This window comes from Sinohyriopsis cumingii, chromosome 10 (assembly GCF_028554795.1).
Source record: "Sinohyriopsis cumingii isolate HCF-2022 chromosome 10, ASM2855479v2, whole genome shotgun sequence".
Classification (NCBI taxonomy): Eukaryota; Metazoa; Mollusca; class Bivalvia; order Unionida; family Unionidae; genus Sinohyriopsis; species Sinohyriopsis cumingii.
In genome coordinates this window covers 85,406,918-85,430,419 of record NC_142970.1, presented here as the reverse complement: position 1 = coordinate 85,430,419, position 23,502 = coordinate 85,406,918, and the positions used below count along the sequence as shown (strand labels likewise).

Below are 23,502 nucleotides of genomic sequence, written 5' to 3'. Positions count from 1 at the left end.
GCAGTCCTACTGGAGAAATTTACACAGTGAAACATAGAAAATGAGGTATATGAATATCTTCAAAACGAGAGCCAATACAAATTTTTCACGGTTATATTCGTGTTCGGCACACCAAAATACTACAGATTAGGGCCTTTTCAAGTCAGTAATGATTTCACTGTTGACCAGTGTTATATATTCATATTAGCAAGCTTCTGTTGCATCATTTTTGAATAGCTGCATTTACAATTATGACACTCACAAAAGTTGGCACGGGTATTGCCTGCCCTTCATGTGTTTGCTGAAGTGACTTACTACTTGAACAAACAACTTGCAACCATGATGATCATATTGTAGGACATTTACAATAGGTGATGAAAAAATGTCTTGTGGAAATTTAAGAAGCTGAAAGGATCAGTACTAGACCTACAGTTAATATGGTCATCAACAGATTGACAGAGAAAAGGAAAACAAATTATAATTATTGGAAAGAATTACCAAAATAATATGTTGGCAAATGCTGAATTGTCATCTCAGCAATTTCTAACTTATATGTTGTATAAACCACACTAAGAAATTAAGTACATGAGATCCCTATTTTGAGTCAATATCAACAATAATTTAATGCATTGCATTTCTTTAAAATAGTCCTTGTTGGACACGGTATCCTTAAAATGTAATCTCTCGGCTCATCACTTCATGTAATTTCACCATGCTGTATTCAACATATGCTGCTCTTATTTCTCCATTCCTGTTGATGTTGTGGGGTTTAACGCCATTTTTCAGCACACGATAGGCTATACATGGCGGCCAGTATTAACGGTGGAGGAAGAACCCGGGAAAACCCCCAGAAAGAACCACCGACCCACGAGAAGCTACTGGCAGGCTTTCTCACATACCCACATTGGCTGAATCTGAGACTCGAACCCACGCAGACAGAGGTGAGATGGCAGTGATCTGTAACGGAGAGCGCTTTAGACCACTCGGCCCCCCCCCCCCATTCCTGTTGAAAGGGGATGGCCTACTTTCAAATATTCTATTTCTTCTCATCTCCCTCTACTCTCACCCCATTTCACTCTATTATTATACTCTGATGATTGTTTAAATGATAGAGTCTTTTTATTAATGTTTAGAGATTTATCGGGGACCCGAGTGGCTGAGTGGTCTAAAGCGCTCTCCGTTACGGATCACTGCCATCTCACCTCCGTCTGCGTAGGTTCGAGTCTAGGATTCGGCCAATGTGGGTATGTGAGAAAGCTTGCTAGTAGCTTCTCGTGGGTCGGTGGTTCTTTCCGGGCATTTCCCGGCTTCTTCCTCCACCATTAATACTGGCCGCCATGTATGGCTTTATCGTGTGCTGAAAAATGGCGTTAAACCCTACAACAACAACAACAACAACAACAATCCGAGGTTTGCATGATCTGAGGACAAAGTCATGTGGGTATAGATGACTGCGATTTACATCAGTAACAAAAATACAAATCCGTTACGGATCACTGCCATCTCACCTCCGTCTGCGTAGGTTCGAGTCTAGGATTCGGCCAATGTGGGTATGTGAGAAAGCTTGCCAGTAGCTTGTCGTGGGTAGGTGGTTCTTCCCGGGGTTTTTCCGTATTCTTCCTCCACCATTAATACTGGCCGCCATGCATAGCCTTTTTGTGTGCTGAAAAATGGTGTTAAACCCTACAACAACAAGAGATTTATCATAGTCTTGAAATTGCTTGTAATATGCTTAGAAAAAAATGAGCAGTAGAATCTTATTGGTATGCTCCTTCTAACACTTCCCAGTTTGACACAGTATAATCAGTAATCCTTATTTTCTGCATTTTATTTTTTCACAGTACAACATTATATGTATTGGTCAGTTAATCATGATGCTAAAACCACATTCCCATCTTTTTATATCACAAATAGTGAATGTACAATGCACAGAATCCACCATTTTTACTTGACCTGACAATGCAGTACTCTTCTACACTAGTGGCTTGTTCGAATATGATATCACAATAACCGCAAACCCCTGCCTCTGTCAAGGGAGATAATTTAGTCCAAAATTTTGGACAATCTAATTTGAATTAATTTGAAAAGTAAACTGAGAGAAATTGGCTGAAGCAAATTTAACCAAAGAGACAGACTTAGCACATAATGTTCTACCAAATGCATGATAAATTATTATTCTGAAGAGTTTCTTCATAATTTACCTTTAATTTCTCATTATCAACCAGTAGGTTTGTATATATCGAGACAAAGAAAAAGCAGACCTCATTGATATTTATCTACAAAACATAAAAAGATAAAACCAGACAAAGCTTCAGATAATTTATTTTTTTAAGTGCATTACATATCAAACAATAAATCACATATAGTACATATCAAACAATAAATCACAAATAGTACATAATAAACAATAAAAGTGTAAAAATAATGATTATTTCATGTTAAATAAGGAATAGAACAAATCAATATTCACAGGGACGGCATTCTACATGGACTTTACATCACAGACTTAACTGATTGCCAGCTATCAATGCTTTTGTTATTCGTGAGAACACAGCATTTCAAGCTTATGGGTTCATAGGTTTACTTATCTTCAGTCTGTACTTGAGAATTCTTATAGATGAGAATTTCACAAAACAAAATGTCAGTTGCTTGAAAAAAAAATCAAATCATTTTAAAGCTTAATTTAATTCTTGTAAATTAATGTTACATTTCCTCCTCCCCCAAGGTTAATGATTAAATCTTTTTAATATTTCACCTTAAAACTCTTTTATCTAATGAGATTAAAAACTTGTTTGCAACATCGAAAATCTCTGAATATTTGTATAAATTATTTATCTAGGGTATCGCCAAAATCCAAAGAATGAATAGAATGATAAGCCCTTCCAATGTTTGATGTAATTTGGTGAGTTCCTGTAAAAAGAAAGTAAAGTATAGTCAGAATTGTTATATTTAAGAGCTAATTTTCTTTTTCTTCTCCAAAACTGAAACACAACTATAAACCTTGCTAAACTGATGAATTGTAATGGCAATTTAGGAAATTACTTAAGGTGAATTGTAACCACTGCATATCCATTCTATCACATGACATCAATGACATTATTTGTCACCTAAGACTGACAACCACAGGGAAAAGAAACTCCATAATTTCATAATCCAGCTCGTGAATTGGTTTTATCTGTTAATTCATATTATAAGGTGTGGCTTTAAAAAGCACTTATCTGGCTGCATCCTGGAGGAAGTTGCCCATGCCTGCTCTAGGTTATTTAAGTATCATTAGCTTGAACACCCTGGATCACTCATCTTGTATTTAAGCTCATACAGAAATACACCATGGATCACTCAACTTGTATTTAAGCTCATACAGAAATACATCCTGGATCACTCAACTTGTGTTTAAGTTCATACAGAAATACACCATCGATCACTCAACTTGTATTTAAGCTCATACAGGAATACACCATGGATCACTCAACTTGTAGTTAAGCTCATACAGGAATACACCATGGATCACTCAACTTGTAGTTAAGCTCATACAGGAATACACCATGGATCACTCAACTTGTAGTTAAGCTCGTACAGGAATACACCATGGATCACTCAACTTGTGTTTAAGTTCATACAGAAATACACCATCGATCACTCAACTTGTATTTAAGCTCATACAGGAATACACCATGGATCACTCAACTTGTAGTTAAGCTCATACAGGAATACACCATGGATCACTCAACTTGTAGTTAAGCTCATACAGGAATACACCATGGATCACTCAACTTGTAGTTAAGCTCGTACAGGAATACACCATGGATCACTCAACTTGTAGTTAAGCTCATACAGACATACACCATGGATCACTTAACTTGTACTTAAGTTCATACAAAAATACACCCTTGATCACTTAGACTCGTATTTAAGCTCGTACAGAAATACACCCTGGATCACTCAACTTGTATTTAAGTTCATACAGAAATACACCATGGATCACTCAACTTGTATTTAAGTTCATACAAAAATACACCATGGATCACTCAACTTGTAGCTAAGCTCATACAGAAATACACCATGGATCACTCAACTTGTATTTAAGCTCATACAGGAATACACCATGGATCACTCAACTTGTAGTTAAGCTTGTACAGGAATACACCATGGATCACTCAATTTGTAGTTAAGCTCATACAGACATACACCATGGATCACTTAACTTGTACTTAAGCTCATACAAAAATACACCCTTGATCACTTAGACTTGTATTTAAACTCATACAGAAATACACCATGGATCACTCAACTTGTATTTAAGCTCATACAGAAATACACCATGGATCACTCAACTTGTATTTAAGTTCATACAGAAATACACCATGGATCACTCAACTTATATTTAAGTTCATACAGAAATACACCATGGATCACTCAACTTGGATTTCAGCTCATACAGAAATACACCATGGATCACTCAACTTGTATTTAAGCTCATACAGAAATACACCATGGATCACTCAACTTGTATTTAAGTTCATACAAAAATACACCATGGATCACTCAACTTGTAGTTAAGCTCATACAGAAATACACCATGGATCACTCAACTTGTATTTAAGTTCATACAAAAATACACCATGCATCACTCAACTTGTATTTAAGTTCATACAAAAATACACCATGGATCACTCAACTTGTAGTTAAGCTCATACAGAAATACACCATGGATCACTCAACTTGTATTTAAGCTCATACAGAAATACACCATGGATAACTCAACTTGCATTTAAGTTCATACAAAAATACACCATGGATCACTCAACTTGTAGTTAAGCTCATACAGAAATACACCATGGATCACTCAACTTGTATTTAAGTTCATACAAAAATACACCATGGATCACTCAACTTGTAGTTAAGCTCATACAGAAATACACCATGGATCACTCAACTTGTAGTTAAGCTCATACACAAATACACCATGGATCACTCAACTTGTAGTTAAGCTCATACAGGAATACACCATGGATCACTCAACTTGTAGTTAAGCTCGTACAGGAATACACCATGGATCACTCAACTTGTAGTTAAGCTCATACAAACATACACCATGGATCACTTAACTTGTACTTAAGTTCATACAAAAATACACCCTTGATCACTTAGACTCGTATTTAAGCTCATACAGAAATACACCCTGGATCACTCAACTTGTATTTAAGTTCATACAGAAATACACCATGGATCACTCAACTTGTATTTAAGTTCATACAAAAATACACCATGGATCACTCAACTTGTAGTTAAGCTCATACAGAAATACACCATGGATCACTCAACTTGTATTTAAGCTCATACAGGAATACACCATGGATCACTCAACTTGTAGTTAAGCTTGTACAGGAATACACCATGGATCACTCAATTTGTAGTTAAGCTCATACAGACATACACCATGGATCACTTAACTTGTACTTAAGCTCATACAAAAATACACCCTTGATCACTTAGACTCGTATTTAAGCTCATACAGAAATACACCACGGATCACTCAACTTGTATTTAAGTTCATACAGAAATACACCATGGATCACTCAACTTGTATTTAAGCTCATACAAAAATACACCATGGATCACTCAACTTGTAGTTAAGCTCATACAGAAATACACCATGGATCACTCAACTTGTATTTAAGTTCATACAAAAATACACCATGGATCACTCAACTTGTAGTTAAGCTCATACAGAAATACACCATGGATCACTCAACTTGTATTTAAGCTCATACAGAAATACACCATGGATCACTCAACTTGTATTTAAGCTCATACAGAAATACACCATGGATCACTCAACTTGTATTTAAGTTCATACAAAAATACACCATGGATCACTCAACTTGTAGTTAAGCTCATACAGAAATACACCATGGATCACTCAACTTGTATCTAAGTTCATACAAAAATACACCATGGATCACTCAACTTGTAGTTAAGCTCATACAGAAATACACCATGGATCACTCAACTTGTATTTAAGCTCATACAGAAATACACCATGGATCACTCAACTTGTAGTTAAGCTCATACAGGAATACACCATGGATCACTCAGCTTGTAGCTAAGTTCGTACAGGAATACACCATGGATCACTCAACTTGTAGTTAAGCTCATACAGACATACACCATGGATCACTTAACTTGTACTTAAGTTCATACAAAAATACACCCTTGATCACTTAGACTCGTATTTAAGCTCGTACAAAAATACACCCTGGATCACTCAACTTGTATTTAAGTTCATACAGAAATACACCATGGATCACTCAACTTGTATTTAAGTTCATACAAAAATACACCATGGATCACTGAACTTGTAGTTAAGCTCATACAGAAATACACCATGGATCACTCAACTTGTATTTAAGCTCATACAGGAATACACCATGGATCACTCAACTTGTAGTTAAGCTTGTACAGGAATACACCATGGATCACTCAATTTGTAGTTAAGCTCATACAGACATACACCATGGATCACTTAACTTGTACTTAAGCTCATACAAAAATACACCCTTGATCACTTAGACTCGTATTTAAGCTCATACAGAAATACACCACGGATCACTCAACTTGTATTTAAGTTCATACAGAAATACACCATGGATCACTCAACTTGTATTTAAGCTCATACAAAAATACACCATGGATCACTCAACTTGTAGTTAAGCTCATACAGAAATACACCATGGATCACTCAACTTGTATTTAAGCTCATGCAGAAATACACCATGGATCACTCAACTTGTAGTTAAGCTCATACAAAAATACACCATGGATCACTCAACTTGTAGTTAAGCTCATACAGAAATACACCATGGATCACTCAACTTGTATTTAAGCTCATGCAGAAATACACCATGGATCACTCAACTTGTATTTAAGTTCATACAAAAATACACCATGGATCACTCAACTTGTATTTAAGCTCATACAGAAATACACCAAGGATCATTCAACTTGTATTTAAGCTCATATAAAAATACACCCTGGATCACTTAGATGTGTATTTAAGCTCATACAGGAATATACCCTGGATCACTCAAACTTGTATTTAAGCTCATACAGAAATACACCATGGATCACTCAAACTTGTGTAAGCTCATACAGAAATACACCCTTGATTGCTCAAACTTGTATTTAAGCTCATACAGAAATAAACCCTGGATCGAGGCCTCGAGTGTCTGAGTGGTCTGATGTATTGACCATTACAGATCACTGCCATCTCACCTCTGTCTGCGTGTGTTCGAATTTTTGGCTCTGCCAATGTGGGATAATGAGAAAGCTTGCCAGTAGCTTCTCATGGGTCGGTGGTTCTTATGGGGTTTTCCCCAGGTATTTCATCCACCATTTATATTGATCATGATGTATGACCTATCTTGTGCTGAAAAATTACTTTAAATCTGACAACAACAACAACACCCTGGATTGCTCAAACTTGTATTTAAGCTCATACAGAAATACACCCTGGATTGCTCAAACATGTATTTAAGGTCATACAGAAGTACATCATGGATCACTCAAACTTGTACTTAAGCTCGTACAGAAATACACCCTGGATCACTCAAACATGTGCTTAAGGTCATACAGAAATGATTACAACTGTATGAACTCTTGTTGACTTGAATTTCAAACAGATGTGCTAGATCCCTTGGGTATTCAAGCTATATAGATTCTATGCAATATCATCAAGTATGACACTTTAACCTCATCCATTATTTCAACTATTCTCTAACCTGATATGGCTTTTCAAGAAACGAGATGTAGATAAGAAATATTGATCCACAAATAAAAAAAATTAATTAGAAATTTTTAAATAAATCATGGAAGAAAAAGAAAGAAAGACAAATTATTTCTTTTCAGCTTACATTGGACATCTTCTCTAATCCTAATCTGTTCTTAAGTTTCTCCTTCTGAAACACAGAAAATATAGTTACATTGTTTTTTTTTGGTATGTTGAATAATAAACAACAAATACAGTTTGATGGTCATGGCATCAATGGTATACAAAAATGAATTTTGTAGGTGACATGTGCTATCAAAATATAAAGATACATAATTCCCCTCCACTGACTTTGTGATTGTTTTTAAAAAATGTATATGCAATGATGTGCTGATGGTGCTAGAGTAAAAACAAAGCCAGTGCAGGAAACAATGGTGATTTGTTATTCTTCCTAACAAAAATTAGATACTGTTGTAGCTGTGTAGGGTGATAGCAGCTACATTGGTGAATTCGCTGGTAGAGCAAACAAACAAATGTCTAGGCTACATATTTCTTTAATGGTTTGTTTTCACTGTACCAAATTCAAATTTCAAAAGCTCCCTCTAACCATTTCTGCCTTTGCATATCAGCCTAGCAGACTTCACAGAAGACATCCTGATATCATATTTCTAAAACTGACTTGATTTTTTCTGGTACACAGATCTGTGTTTCCTTCATTAAACTAAACATTTGATATCTCACTAATGATTTGTCTAGAAGTTGATTTTAAAACATGAAAATGATTATAAAATATCTCATCAGACTCGCACTAACTTTCAAAGTCTTGCTCAAAATCTAAATGTTAAATAAATGTAGTTTATGTGTACAGGTTGGCATAGATTGTCAGAGTTCAGGTATAAAATATATATTTCTTTCAAATCTATACATAAGATACTCTTGCTAATTAGCATGTTTGTGTGTGTGTCATTAGGATTTTTAACGTAGCTTTTAAAAAAAAATCAGTCATATCACTACGATGACTGCAGTGTGTCAGTTTTTAGTGATGTCTAGCACTGGGGCATCATGCTGCAGACATGTAGCATGATGTGCCGCCCAGTCACATTATCCTGACACCAGGCCAACCAGTCCTAATATTAATCTCTTAATGATGAGCGCTGAGTGCAGCTGTTAATACCATTTTTGTAAGTCTTTGGTATGACTCGGCCGGGGATTGAACCCACGACCTCCTGCATCCAACACTCTTAGCAATTGGCCACCGGAGTGGTCTTGCTAATTAGAGAAACTTAATCTGCTATCTTGTCTCTAATATCATCAGTATTTTCAAAATCTAAAACTAATTATAAATCATGTAAATAATCATTTAATTAATTTGCATAAACATAAATGCCTGTTCTCACTTACATAGACCAAAGAGCTAGGCCTGTTAAACCAAATGATTAATGTCCATAAGGCCATGGGGTGAGAGTGCTGTAAAGATTCTGCTAGTAATGTTTAAGACTGCAGAAGCAGAACATTTCCTGAAATGTGGATTCTATCTAATATGGCTATGTATAAAACTAGAAAATTGGAAAAGAGCTGAATCATATCAAATGTCCCTACTACATTATCCTAAAAGTTTAAAAAATATGCCAGCCACTGAATAATAGATTGCATAGACATTTTTTAAAATATATAAATGTCAGTAAAGTTTAGGATTGAAAGATACACCCATCTATACAGTCATCAGCTTGAAATATTTCGTTTGCTTCCTTTCTATATTATACCAGGTTAAGAACATTATAGGAAGAACCACACTACTCATATTATTGATTACATATGCATATAGCTACCATAAAATCACCTTATTACATACATATTTATTATATTTATTATTCTAATGCAGTACTGGTAATTGCTAAATTAAGATTGATTTTTTTTCTCACAGTTTATTCACATTTTGTTTTCATATACACACGAGTATTAAAACTCTTCAAGTAATGTTAAAAATATCAAAAAGGCCAACAAGATAACAAAATAAATGTAATGTGAAGTATTTAAAGGTAAAAAAACACTAAAATTGCTTAAATTTAATTATCACATTATAATTATGATATAATTAATGAAGTTATAAGGTTTATTAAATGTTGCTTCTCATATATAACTTAAATGTATTCCAAGTTTAAAGGCTGCAACGTTTACAAATGTAAATGTTTTTTTTAAGCTTGCTGCCTGTAAATATTTACAAAACTGTTAATGGTAAATGTTTACAAAACTGGAAACTGTAAATGTTTACAAAACTGGAAACTGTTAATGTTTACAAAACTGGAAACTGTTAATGTTTACAAAACTGGAAACTGTAAATGGACGTGCAAGAGATACAGCTAATAGTACCTGATGCCCATGTCCAGACAGAACTTCCATATATTTTTTCAATATGTACATATACACAGTAGCCGTATAAAACAACATCACTATCCTAATGATATTTACCTAAACTTTCATATATATTGAGCAGAGGCATGTCTCACAAGCTGATTCATGTCATAATAAGAGGTAAAAGATATACAGCAAATGAAACTCCAGCAGTTTTAATGAGGCATGCATACACATGTATCTTTTAACACGCATGTATGTTCTAGGGTTTAACAGTACAACAGCGGAATAGCTCCTATACTGTGCTGATTAAAGCTTAAACATGTAAATATAAAGAACTGCAGGCAAAAAACATTGAGTAGCTAAATCATCAATGGATTACATACAAATACTTATCAGTTGTAAGCCTAAAATACAGATCAAAGGTTGAGTTCATAGTTAGTTTGATTAATTGATTAAATGGTATTGTCTGGTTGTTGTTGTATAATGTGTACATAATTATAAATTTTGAAAACACTGCAGCCGTGTTAAAGTTTCATAGGGTTTTGGAGTTAAAGCTTGAGTTCTTTCTCTTTTCTCGAACTGAACTACAGACTCTGATCTGCTGGTGCATTATGTGATCATATATCTGGGTCTACATACTGTGCAGTGGGATCTGACTTGTACATGAGTATATACGGTATACAGGGTGTCATGTTTTAAGTGCTAATTCAGTAAGACATCATAATTAATCAGCTTGGACAAGGCTTCAAAATTAATTTCATTACACTAATTCCCTAAGCAGGGTAATAATCACTACTCAGTATCAACAAAATTTCAGATAGCTTTCAACAGAAGCTGATCTTCAAGTGTAAGAGTGCATTTAAAAGTAAAATTTAGTAACTGTGCATTGTGTGATAACAGAATAAAGTGTAGCACAATGTGAAATTGGTTGAAACTGTGTAAAAATTAAATGCAAATGTGTTTCCTTTGCCAGACTTCAAAGTTGAGACACTTAATGTTCATTGAAGGTAAAATGAGAAACCACTGTAATAAAGTGAATACAGTTATCACTTACAATACAATATGATAATGTCCCAATATAACATGGGTATGATGACGGATCCCATTGTACTGTATGAATTCTATTTTTCCATGTAGTATACTTCTGTATAAGACAACTCCCCTAGAGCATTGTACAGTTTATTATCTCCATTATAGTGAGGGACCAATGCACTGTACATTTTTTTTAGGGTATATATTTTGGAGGGTTTTGCAAGAAATTACATTTTTATTGATTTGTTTGTTGCTATGCCTTTGGTTCCTACTCTCTTCACTGAGCGTTGGCTTTTAAAGATTCATGGTAGAAAGAATCATGAAATCCATAAAAATGTATTTCTGATCAATAAAACCTGGATTCACAGTAATTCAGGTATACAGAAAATGGATGTCTGGGAGCTCTCTTGAATCAATCCAAGATGAAATTTTTCCATATGATCATATTATCAACATTGCATTTATAAATAGCTTATGTTTTTTAATTCAGAGCTCTCTAGTGAGAATCCCTTTTTCCAGAACCTTTAGTTTCAGATCTTGATTTCTCATTTCTCAAAACTTGGTAAATATTTTTCACTAAACTTGACTTTAAATTTTGAGGAAAATACAGCCCAGGTGAGATTGTCAGACTCCTATGGAAAGCTATGTTATATATACACAGCAAAGTTTGAACCTTTGACACTACTAGCCTTTTTGTCCCTCATTTTTATCACCCTCCTTTTCCTCAGTTTTTTGTTCATGTCCCTCCTTGTCATCAGGCTTAGCTTCGGTTTCACTTGAAGGCTTAGCTTCAGTTTCACTTGAAGGCTTTGCTTCAGTCTCACTAGGTTCTTCTGGCTTGGAGTCCTCAACTTTAGGCTGTGCCTCACCACTCCCTGTGACTGTAACCAATTGTGCAATAAAATGTGCAAACCAGTCTGTACTTTGAAGGATCTTTTGAATAATTTATAATTCAATATTTTCAATTAAAAGAAAATTTATAATTCTAAATTAAAATTATAATTATCTGTCTATATTTCTAAAGAGTGAAATGTTATTAGCTGCACTTAAAGAAATTAAAAAAGAATAAATAAAATAAAATGGTTTGAAGAGAAAGTATGTTTTAATACGATCCACAGAAAATACAGACTTTACCTTGTACAAAAATGTTTTAAAATTGCATGTGTAATTGCAAAGAAAGAAAATAAACTGACAAAATGTTAACTTGTGAATTTGTGCAATAATGTATTTATAGTATGTGTACAAAAAACTTTCTAATTATGATGTTTATTAAGATAACAATTTAATTTTGCTAAGGCATCGTAAAGTATGTTAGTGAAGTGCTACTGACAGCCAATTCAACAACTTTTCAATAATATATATCCATATCTGTCATAAAGCCATGGTATGCAGTCCTTTTTCCTTTTTTGGTCAATACAAATCTGAGAGAAATTTACAAATTGTCAAGGAACTAGTTCTATCAACTGCATTATATAACACTTGAAGAAATACATGTAAATTCTGCAGAATTTAGGTCAGTAGTAATGCAATATATATTTTATCAATGATAAAGCAATATCTCTTAGATTATGCCTGAATGGTGAGTTATTAAATAAACATGAATGTTAATACTCAATCATAAACACTTATATGAATTTACTTCACAAGAAATATTAGCACCAATCTTCACATTTTGCAGGGTTTTTTCTCCCTAGAAATATAATTTGATCAACTGGTCAAATTACATTCACAGATATTTAAAACTTGATAGTTATAAAGACAAATGTCCATTTCTGTTGGACAACTGGACATTTTGCATGCATTCTTGATTCTCACTCATGCAATACTGGGTCGTCCACTCATAGTTCCTTTGTCTTAAAAATTTCTGATGCAAGAGAGAGACTGGTGACCGTGAAAATGTAAAGCTCGAACTATGTAAAAATTAAGTTGAATAAACTGATAACAAACAAATACAGTGACAAAATTTGTAGCCCTAAAGAAAATATAAAATAATGACCTGTGATCTAGACCATCAAGATAGAACCATTAATGTAATACACAACGTGATCAGATAATGATATGTAAGTAAACCATGTTTGAACAATTAACCTAGTGTGTGACATAAAGCTTTATGCTAAGATTTTGACCTTGACAGGATTCCAATATGGAAAACAGCCTAGTGATGATGAACAAGTATGTCATATTTCAACCCTTAATCTCAAATGAATTTAAAGTTATGGGGCATAAACTGTTTGACAGGTGGACAGAAATGTGGATACTATTAATGTTCTCCACTTTTCATGAAAAGGTGTGGAAATATTATCATTGCGTACCTTCATCCTGCTTTTTGTCCTTCTCTTGATCTCCTGATAAATAGAATGTGTGTATATAAAAATTAATTACATAACATCATATAGCTCTAGATATTCTCTGCAGACTTGGTTATACGAATAGTTTCATCATCATAGGTAATGCATATATCCTGAAAATGGAGCTTAGCCAAAGTAAAAATTAAATCCTTAATTAACTTAGTCCACATGACTGAATGTGTAATCTGCACCCAATGGAAAAGCAAGAGAAATTTAGCTGACTTTGCGTATCAAGTATCTGCGGAAAATTTGAACCTTTCTTTTTACAGGTACCATATATAAATGCTTATAAGCTCAATCAAATTTCAAACAACAATTATACTTATCTGATGTAGCATATGCACCTGCAGATCAGGGTCTAAGCTGTTTTCTCTACTGACTACTCCTAACAAAATGCACAGACCCAGATTTGCCAGTATGTTATGACATGGAAGATCTGGGGGTTTGCTGATGGACTCAACTTATAAACGAGTATATATGGTATTTGAGAGAATTGTTTAGGATTATTTTTATAAAAAAACAGTTCAGCTTAATGAGATAAATGCCAAGCTATTAAATAAAGTGCTAACAAGATTTCATTCTCTGGGTTATTGTGCATTTCTGTTGAATCCTAGAGCAAGTACATCCAAACCCCACCTGAATGGTACTGATCAGGGTCATAATTCAAAACCAATAAGACATAATATGATGTATTTTCCTGCTAATACTGCATATATACAGTTTGGTTGGTGGGAAAATATTTTAAAATTTCATTGTAACTGATATTTGTTTTGACATATGTCCTTTTACCACTTCTCTGGAACCCAATCGGTGGAGGTCCATGGTACCCACTCCCAATTTTTGCAGATGGTTATCAAAGGGCAGTACAACAATACAGTTTTGTGGCTTCCTCCCCCTTCCAGCAATTTAGTAGCAGATGTGATACAAGGTGGATTGTCAGAAGGGCATACAGACAGATGAAGGCTAATGCAATGTCCATCCCCCCTGTTCCTACTGCTGAAGCTTGGGACTAATAAGAACTCCTTACTTTTGTATTGTTACATTGTGATAAAAGCTGTAAATAAATCAGCAACATATAAAAAAGATTAAATGAATGTCAAATTATGTATTGTTTCATATGCTTATTGTAGGACAATTAGCAGGCAGCTGAATCTTAGAAGTTCCAAATATTTCATTAAGCTGATTTTGACGGTTGAGCAAATCATTTATTTCATTAACAACTTTTACTAAATTACTTAAAGCAGTCTTCATTAAGACTGGATATTAAATAAGCCTACTTTTTTAAAACTATCTCACAGTAAAAAATCATTAATTTTATTTTATCCCCTATAGCATTATGATTCTCTGTCAGCTCTTCCAGTGACAGTGTTGAGTTTGGCTACATTTCCTTGAGAAGTAATGAAGTCAGTTTCAATTGAATTAAGTATAAGGAATTATAAGACATATAAATGATCTCTTGATCATGTTATTTGCTTTTATTTGTTAGATTTCTCAGACACAAGCTGATATATTAAAAGTAGAAAGACTGTAGGAAAGCATAAACACATGTTAAAAGCAGAAGAAAAACCATACATTATCAAGTCTTAGAGACATATAACAAGAGTCTATAGAAGGGACTGATGACCTACTGGCCAAAATCAATTTCCAGGAATCCAGGATGAAGTTGTTTGTTCCGCTGAACATTGAAACTATTTATGATACTGTATGTCCGATTGGCCCCATTCGTATCATGTGTCGACTAGATCTTGGAATGAATATATGTATGGCAACATTAAAGGCATTCTCCAATTACTTTAGGACAAGTAGCAATATCAAATTGTGCTAATGGTACAGATGGATGGACAATGGCCAGTCCTTAAGCTCTTCACAACCATTGGTCAAGATAGCCAATATACTAACTATTATGTGGCGCTAAATAGCCTTACAGTGCTGATGTGCCATTACAAATAAAATCAATCAATCAATCAATCTAACTATTATGGGTAGTTTCAGGGCAATTTTAGATGTGCAGACAAAATCTGGGTTAAAACTTGAAAGCATAGGATGAAGAGGAAGAAAGCACATCAGAGATATTGAAAAGCCAAACATTATAAGAAAATGTTAGTACAATTCTTACACTTACTAAGGATAGAAGCAGCCAGTGGTAGAATATAGACCTGAACAAGTAAAACAGAATCTACTGCATCAAGGAAAGGATAGATGAAACTATTTAGGTTAAAAAGGATAATGGAGGTAGTAATGACAAAAACTGCCAAGCAGACACAAAGGCAAAGGAAGTCAAATCAAGGAAGTTAAATAGAGACCACTGCCACAGAAACAGACAAGATAATACTATTAAGACAAGCCCATGCCAGAAAGGTATGACACATTGATATTGGAACACAAAAATCATAAAATATTTTTAAACATTGAGGCCTCTCAATGGAAATCTTTGAATAAGGTTGCAAAATAATAGTCCTTACTTAGAACAGGAAGCTTGCCATGGCCTGAATGTTAAGCTACATCCAATGAGCTTTTGATTAATTACTACTGTATACAACAAGATGTATCCACAAACCATGTAATAATGGACACACACATGGTCATCAAAAAAATTTTCACTACATCAAGACTTCCACCAAGCCAAGTCCAGTAAAAATTTAGTTTCTCTTGATAATTTTTTGAAGTAAATAAAAATACTATTTTTCTGCAATAGCTTTAAACAAAACACTGAATGAATCAAAATGACCCAAATAAGGTTGGTGTGAGCAGTGCTTAAAACATAACTGCAACAGACACAAAATGACCCAACTTAATAGTTCTGGCTAGGCATTTTTGTGTTATAATAGGACCAAAGTAGTGAGTAGGAATTTCTTGATGATTCTGTGAACTTAGAAGGTTTCTGTTAGGTGTTAAATCTGCCAAAATGTACAGGGAAAACAATGTTGTACTAAAAATTTGATTTCTATGAATGAAATCAAGGTATACCACAATGAGCGTAACTAACGATTCCTATAAGCAAATTAAAAAACCTTAAAAACTGCATGACCAATCAAGAAAACGATTTTTAAAGATTTGAAGATCAAAATTAAGATTTTTAAAGATTTGAAGATTCATTGAAAATTCTAAGGATGGCAGTTAGTATACATGCAAAAAAGCAATGACCACTAAATCTGACATGAAACAACAAGGCATCAGCAAGCCCAGCCAGGAAGAGAGTATGCAATTCAGCCAACACCAGAACTATGGTAGAGACCTTCTTTCTGTTGATCTGTTCCCTCATCCTCAACTTTTCTTGATTCCTCTCCAACTTCTTCCTCTTCCTCTACTTTTTTGTTTTCTTCCTCAGCTGGCTCAGGGGACTTGGCTGTGTCACATGATAAATGAAAAATATGTGTTTTTTTGTTTGTTTGTTTCCTTTTTGCAACAAGGGACCACTTTATTATGGTTCAGTGTTCTGATGCTGCACTATCTGATACATCAAGGCATAATTGTGAAATAATGAGATTAAAAAGGTCTTATGCCTTTTATTACATTAACACTAATATGCATGCCTAGTTAATTATTCAAAAAACGATCCATGTCCTTAAATGGGTTTTGGAAAATGGTATGTGATACTATGATTAATTTTTGGTCTAAACCTGTGTGCTCTGAGGACTAAATCTTACCTTTATGAGCTTCTTGTTTCTCTTCTGCAAAAAAGAATATAGCAGTCTTTCATAAGAAAATATCTTTGAATGTAAGCATCAAGTATACGCATTTCATCAGTTACAAATAGAAATTTGAACAAACATTTGCAAAATTAAATGCACCTGTTTAAGGCAACCCAACCTTTTTAGTTCCAGACCTTCTTGAATCAGAAAATAAGGAGTTAAATATAAATCAAGTCACATGGCATAATATTGCCTACATTAGAGAATTTTGATGGATATTCCCTGAAACACAATGAAATATTTGAAAAATACCTGTAATGGGGAGAAGCAATGAAACTTAACACAGCTGATAAGTAAAGTAACTACAAATCATTTTTATAGAAGAGAGGCAGTAAAACGTATTTTATCTGAAAATATATTATTCAAATGAAAGTAGATCAAAATTAACATGACATTTCATGTAAATTAAGACATGGTACAACAACAACAACAACAACAACAACAACAACAACAAAATTTCAACAAACATAAAGATCCTGATTGCAATAGATGTTGTAATTGAACTTCAAACTCCTTACCAGAATCAAAATCTATAGTGAGGAGAAATATTGATAAGCAATAGCTGAAAGTGGATTAAAAAGCCAAAACATCAATAAAGCATACATAGAAATGGAAAATATTGAGGAAATATGTAAACATGAAAGAGAACATAAACAAGAGTCCCTATAAACATCAGGGAATCTGACATTTTAATTTCTGAAATTGATTTTCAAGAATTCAACATAAGACTGTTTCTCTTTTTAAATCACTGTGTTGAACCCATTTATGAAATTCTTAAGCAACATAATTTTCAAAATTAGCCACTATATGGCAGCCATACTGGATGTGAGATTCACATCATTTTCATTTAGGAAAAATTATACACTATTATAAGATTGTTGGGGATAACCTAATCTTTATATGAACATCCATTTAATTATAAACCTATGTTATGTTTCAATATTTTCATTGTGGCAGCCATATTTGAGGTCAGATTGGCACCATTTTAGACCAGCCAAGTATCTTCTATAGAAGATGTCAGTTCTGGCTCATGAAACAGAAATGAAGGCACAACTCATGTACCTCAAAGAATCCCCCTTTTCTACAGCTGAAAACATAGGAACATGAATGGAATAGACATAGCAGTACTATTGTAGAGATGGGCTTGGACACACAAAAAATAATTCAACCCATTTAATCCTTTCTTAAAAAATGCATTTTAAGCACAGTTTTCTCTGAAGGTATATGACTCTATATTTTATGACACTTTGACCCAAGTCCTGTTGTTCAATGCACAAATTAAGGTTGATAATAAAATGATCCTCTATATCAAATGGTGTGAACAAGGAATCACGTTTCTATAAGAAATGATTTACAGCGACACAAATTGTTTTCATTTCAAGGATTTTAAGGAAATAAAACAAAATATAAATTTTGTTTAACATTATGAAATTTTTTATGGTATTCCCCCGAGATGGAAGTATGTCTTTATAGAATATGGAAAACCTAAAGTTTGACAATAAAGTTGTATTTCAAATGATGCTGTGCAAAGAAAAAACCCAAATAAGCCAGTTAATACAGAATGTTTTTAATAGACACACAACATACTATATCACAACATAAACAGGAAATTATCCCAAGCTGTAATTGTGAAAATAGGTGATATCTGGCCAAAATTAGTTACAAATAATATCAAATTACAGACTTCAAAATACAAAACTTTTCATTATATTTCAGCTACCAACAAAAATTCCTTGTGAAATGTAGAAATTCTTGCAGTTGTTATAAAACCAAATCAGAGTAAATTATATATTTTCTGTGGTAGTGCCTATATACACATACAATCTGGTGAAGATTATAAAATATTATTCAAAGAAAATATAATATCCAAATCAAAGCTTCATCAAATTTGCGCACAGTTTATGTAAAGCCAATGTTAAGTCAATTATAATTCTTCTATGGTCAAGAATAAAAAATACAATACAAAGAAACTATAACATCCATATCAAAGCTGAGGAAGTCAAACTCATTTTTGTAGATTTAAAGTATCCAGTAGAATTGAATATCTGTGGTATGGAATGCAATTTATGTCCATCACTACCTGACCCCCTCTAAAACTGCAAAGTCATGAAAAAAAAATTAAAATGATAGAATACATGCTAAATCTTGTATGACAGTGTATATATGTATTAGTGTGAATACATTAACCTATACTACATAAATGTCATATTATTTTCAATGGTGTATGGGAGGTTGTTTACCTGAGCAAATACCTAATATTTAAAACATCATAATAAGTCCTTTGATGATATTGATATGACTTTTTGTTCTGAAGGAATAGCAACAAGCTCTTTGATATGACTGCCATGGTGGCCATACTGGATGTCTGATCAGCACCATTTTCATTTTTCATGAACAAGAATTCATAAGAAGTCTTCTAGTGAAAAGCCTATGTCAATAAGAGTAATGGTCAAGAGGCCTAGCATTGCCAAATTTTCCAGATGGCTGATGTGGTAGCCATATTGGATGTCAAATTGGCAGCATTTTATTCAAGGATCAACCAGACAGAATAACGAGTCCTTTTTTTTAAAACCACATACTGATAAGGGGTTTTCTTCACAAGGAGTAGTGAGCGATAACAAAATTGTCAAGCTAATGTTTTGGTGGCTATATGGGATGCCTGACAATTGAGCAGTGTAATTTCATTTAGGACAACTAGACCTTGGGATGGATGTGCATGTCTAGTCTCAAGCCAATCCTTCAAATAGTTTAGGAGAACAGATGGATGCTGGATGATGGTTGACGGACAACAGACCATCCCACAAACTCTTCTAGTCCAAGGGATGTAGAGCTAAAAAAAAGTAGACTAATAGCAAGGAAATGAGAGTCATACTGATTAAAAGGAATTCACAGAAAACACCAAGCAGATTACTGCAATTTAAACAGAACTCTATCACACACAGATACAAGTAGTAATCAAGCAAATATCTGTTTATAAGTTTACAACATCTGACTATAGTATGCCAAATATCACAAGCTTAGTATTACATGAGCACATACAAAGTATTACATGAGCACATACAAAGTATTACATGAGCACATACAATGGAATCTTGTCTATCCAGACAAATCAATCCCTATAAAGTCCAACATGCTTCTGATTCTATTTGTTTTTTCAGCAACATGATGAAGATTTGAATAATGTAATGTCACCTCTGAAGGCCACTTAGTTATCTATGGTATGGTCAGTTCTGAGTAAATGTGGCTAATACTAGCTTTCTGATCAATATAATGAGAAATGACTGTTTAGAAAGGCATGGTGGTAGTGGTAATAGCCTAGTAGTTTCTACTCTTGAATGTAGAATGAAGTTTTCAGCTTGCCAAGGTACTTGCTTTTACACCCCACCCCAATCCCATGACCCTTGCAGCAACTGGTCAAACTGCAAATGAGTACCATTTTGAACTTCAGATGTGACATGTTAACTTGAGTCTGACATTGAGTTTACCCTATCAGCCAATCAGAAACAACCTTTTAAAAGTACATCTAATGGAATTTGTGATTGGCCAAAACAAAATCTTGAGAGCAATCAGAACCCTTTCTGGCCTTCTGACAATACATATTATACTAGCCATCAAATCACACTCATGTATCTTATGTGAACAAGTTACATCATGTGCACATTATGCATATATCTTGTGTGTACAAGTTACATCATGAGCACATCACACTATATATTGTGTGTACAAGTTACATCATAAGCACATCACACATATATCTTGTGTGTACAAGTTACATCATGAGCACATCACACATATATATATTGTGTGTACAAGTTACATCATGAGCACACCACATATATTTTGTGTGTGCAAGTTACATCATGAGCACATCACACATATATATTGTGTGTACAAGTTACATCATGAGCACATCACACATATATCTTGTGTGTACAGGTTACTTCATGATCATGTCACACATATATCTTGTGTGTACAGGTTACATCATGATCATGTCACACATATATCTTAGGTGTACAAGCTACATCATGATCATGTCACACATGTATCTTGTGTGTACAAGTTACACCATGAGCACATCACAAGTATCTTGTGTGTACAAGTTACACCATGAGCATGTCATGCATGTATCTTGTGTGTACAAGTTACATCATGAGCACATCATACATGTATGTTGTGTGTACAAATCACACAACATCATGGTGCTCATCACAACTTTCAACTAAGATGAAATACTCTTGGCTGAAACATTCCCAAGTTTGCTTTCTTCAAGTATAAATTTACTAAAGACTCTTCTTTTACTGAACATATATGATCATGTTAATGGTTCTGACTTGGTTCTGTTTTGTCTAGTCTAGTCTACCATGTGACTTAGCTGTCCGCCATATTCTAGAGATAAGAATCCCCTTTTCATGCTGCATCACTCCTCTGGAGTATCTCTGAGATGGATTTTGGAAGAAAAGTTACAAGATGTCCTGATTGGCTCAATATTTTATGATTTATAAACAAAGCATCTATTCAGAAATATTCACTATAACAGGCAGAGAGTAACATACACAAATGAGTAAATCCTTTAATACCCCAGCTTGCATTTGATCTTTTTGGATACACAGTATTCAAATATCTTAATGACTGTCTTGACACACAGTACTCCAATGTATTTAAGACTGTCTGGATACACAGTATTCCACTGTATTCAAGACCATCAGGACACACAGTACTCCACTGTCTTTAAGACTGGATACACATTATTTCAATGCCTTCAAAGCTGTCAGGACATACATAATACTGTTAATTTGCATTTATTCATGAGGTACCAATTTTTGTGGATTTCACTTTTGCTATCAATCATGATTAAAAGACAACATTAATTATGGACCATCTGTGATGAAAATGATTTCTTTCCCAGATAAAAAAATTAAATATCAATGAAAATTTAATTTATTTTGCCACGAAAACTGATACCTTAAAAAATAAATGTATTCACAATAACTACTTCACATTTACTGCTATACCTGGTGCTGGTTCTGGTTCTGGTGCTGGTTGAGGAGTCTCAGCTTTAGCTACAATATCACATACACACACCTCTTTACATAACACATGTAAAAGTGTATATTTTTCAGCCATCTTTGCTGTTTCAGAATACCAAAGGTATAGAGTTTGCGTAATAGTGCAATTATTAAATAATCATTATGTGGTGTTGCCATTTTGTGCACAACATCAATGTTATTTATCTATAAGGTGTAGACGCATACTACAGACGACTAATGTTAGTTTGGTGCTTCACATCACACCAGTGCAAGTAGTTTACTCAGTGCAAATGTAAGTAAAGCCCCTTGAGCAAGGACAAATCACAGTAGCCAACACGGGAATATCAACAAGGATTCAAACGTGCACCATTTCACTTGCAAGTCTGCCATGCTAGCATGTCACTACCACAGTTTCTTTAGTTTCCTCTTTCAATATTTAGGCAAGTGCACAGGATAATGCATGTCACTTGTAACATGTGACTATACATTTGATACATAAAATAAGAGACGCTTCCTTGTGAAACCTTGTTCAATAAAGTTAGTTTCATTATTTTTATTTCTTGCATTTTTAATTGATAAATCATAAGATTTCTATTAAATGAAACATATTTTCAGTCTGCCAAAATCTGATAAAATATATAAAAAAAATTGGGAAACATAAATTTGTTAAAAAAATTGGGATACCATTAAAATGCCAATCAGAAAGACCACACGTTGTACAGGATAATACTAATATAATAATAATGACTTTATTTAAAGAAAAAGCTCAGCTGATCTATCTCCCAATAGGCCTCCTCAATATATATATATATATATATATATATATATATATATATATATATATATATATATATATATATATATATATATATATATAACACAAGAGGTGTCTTTAGACAATAAATGTTATTAAAAACTGTATAATTGATCTACTGCTACAATAAAGATGCCAATGGCTTTAAGGATGAGTACACAGAGGATTTGTACCAAGAGAAAAAGTGTACATGTGTAATGCATTATATAAGATGTACCTGCACGATACAAAATCTACCAAGTTTCATGAAGATATCTCAAACAATTCAGGAGATACTAAGTTGTTGTTGTTGTTGTTGTTGTGGGGTTTAACGCCATTTTTCAGCACGATAGGCTATACATGGCGGCCAGTATTAATGGTAGAGGAAGAACCCGGAAAACCCCGGAAAGAACCACCGACCCGGAGATACTAAGTAAACAAAAGTGTAACTAACAGATTGTCAACCAGACTACGGTTATACCTCCCCTCATAACTTTGTAGACAG

The 23,502-nt window shown here is 33.9% G+C and overlaps 1 protein-coding gene across 1 annotated transcript in view; it reads right to left on the bottom strand.

The window, feature by feature from the left end:
- Positions 1-2,284: 2,284 nt before the first annotated feature.
- Positions 2,285-23,502, bottom strand: part of LOC149790506 (uncharacterized) — a 47,086-nt gene continuing 25,868 nt past the window's right edge. Inside the window, exons 7-13 of the mRNA XM_089973232.1 lie at positions 22,190-22,237; positions 17,130-17,153; positions 16,718-16,828; positions 13,447-13,479; positions 11,824-12,015; positions 7,893-7,937; positions 2,285-2,889 (exon numbers count right to left, since the gene is read on the bottom strand). Of these exons, the coding sequence (XP_089829358.1) occupies positions 7,924-7,937; positions 11,824-12,015; positions 13,447-13,479; positions 16,718-16,828; positions 17,130-17,153; positions 22,190-22,237 (422 nt within the window). The 3' untranslated portion in view covers positions 2,285-2,889; positions 7,893-7,923. The remainder of the gene's footprint in view (positions 2,890-7,892; positions 7,938-11,823; positions 12,016-13,446; positions 13,480-16,717; positions 16,829-17,129; positions 17,154-22,189; positions 22,238-23,502) is intronic.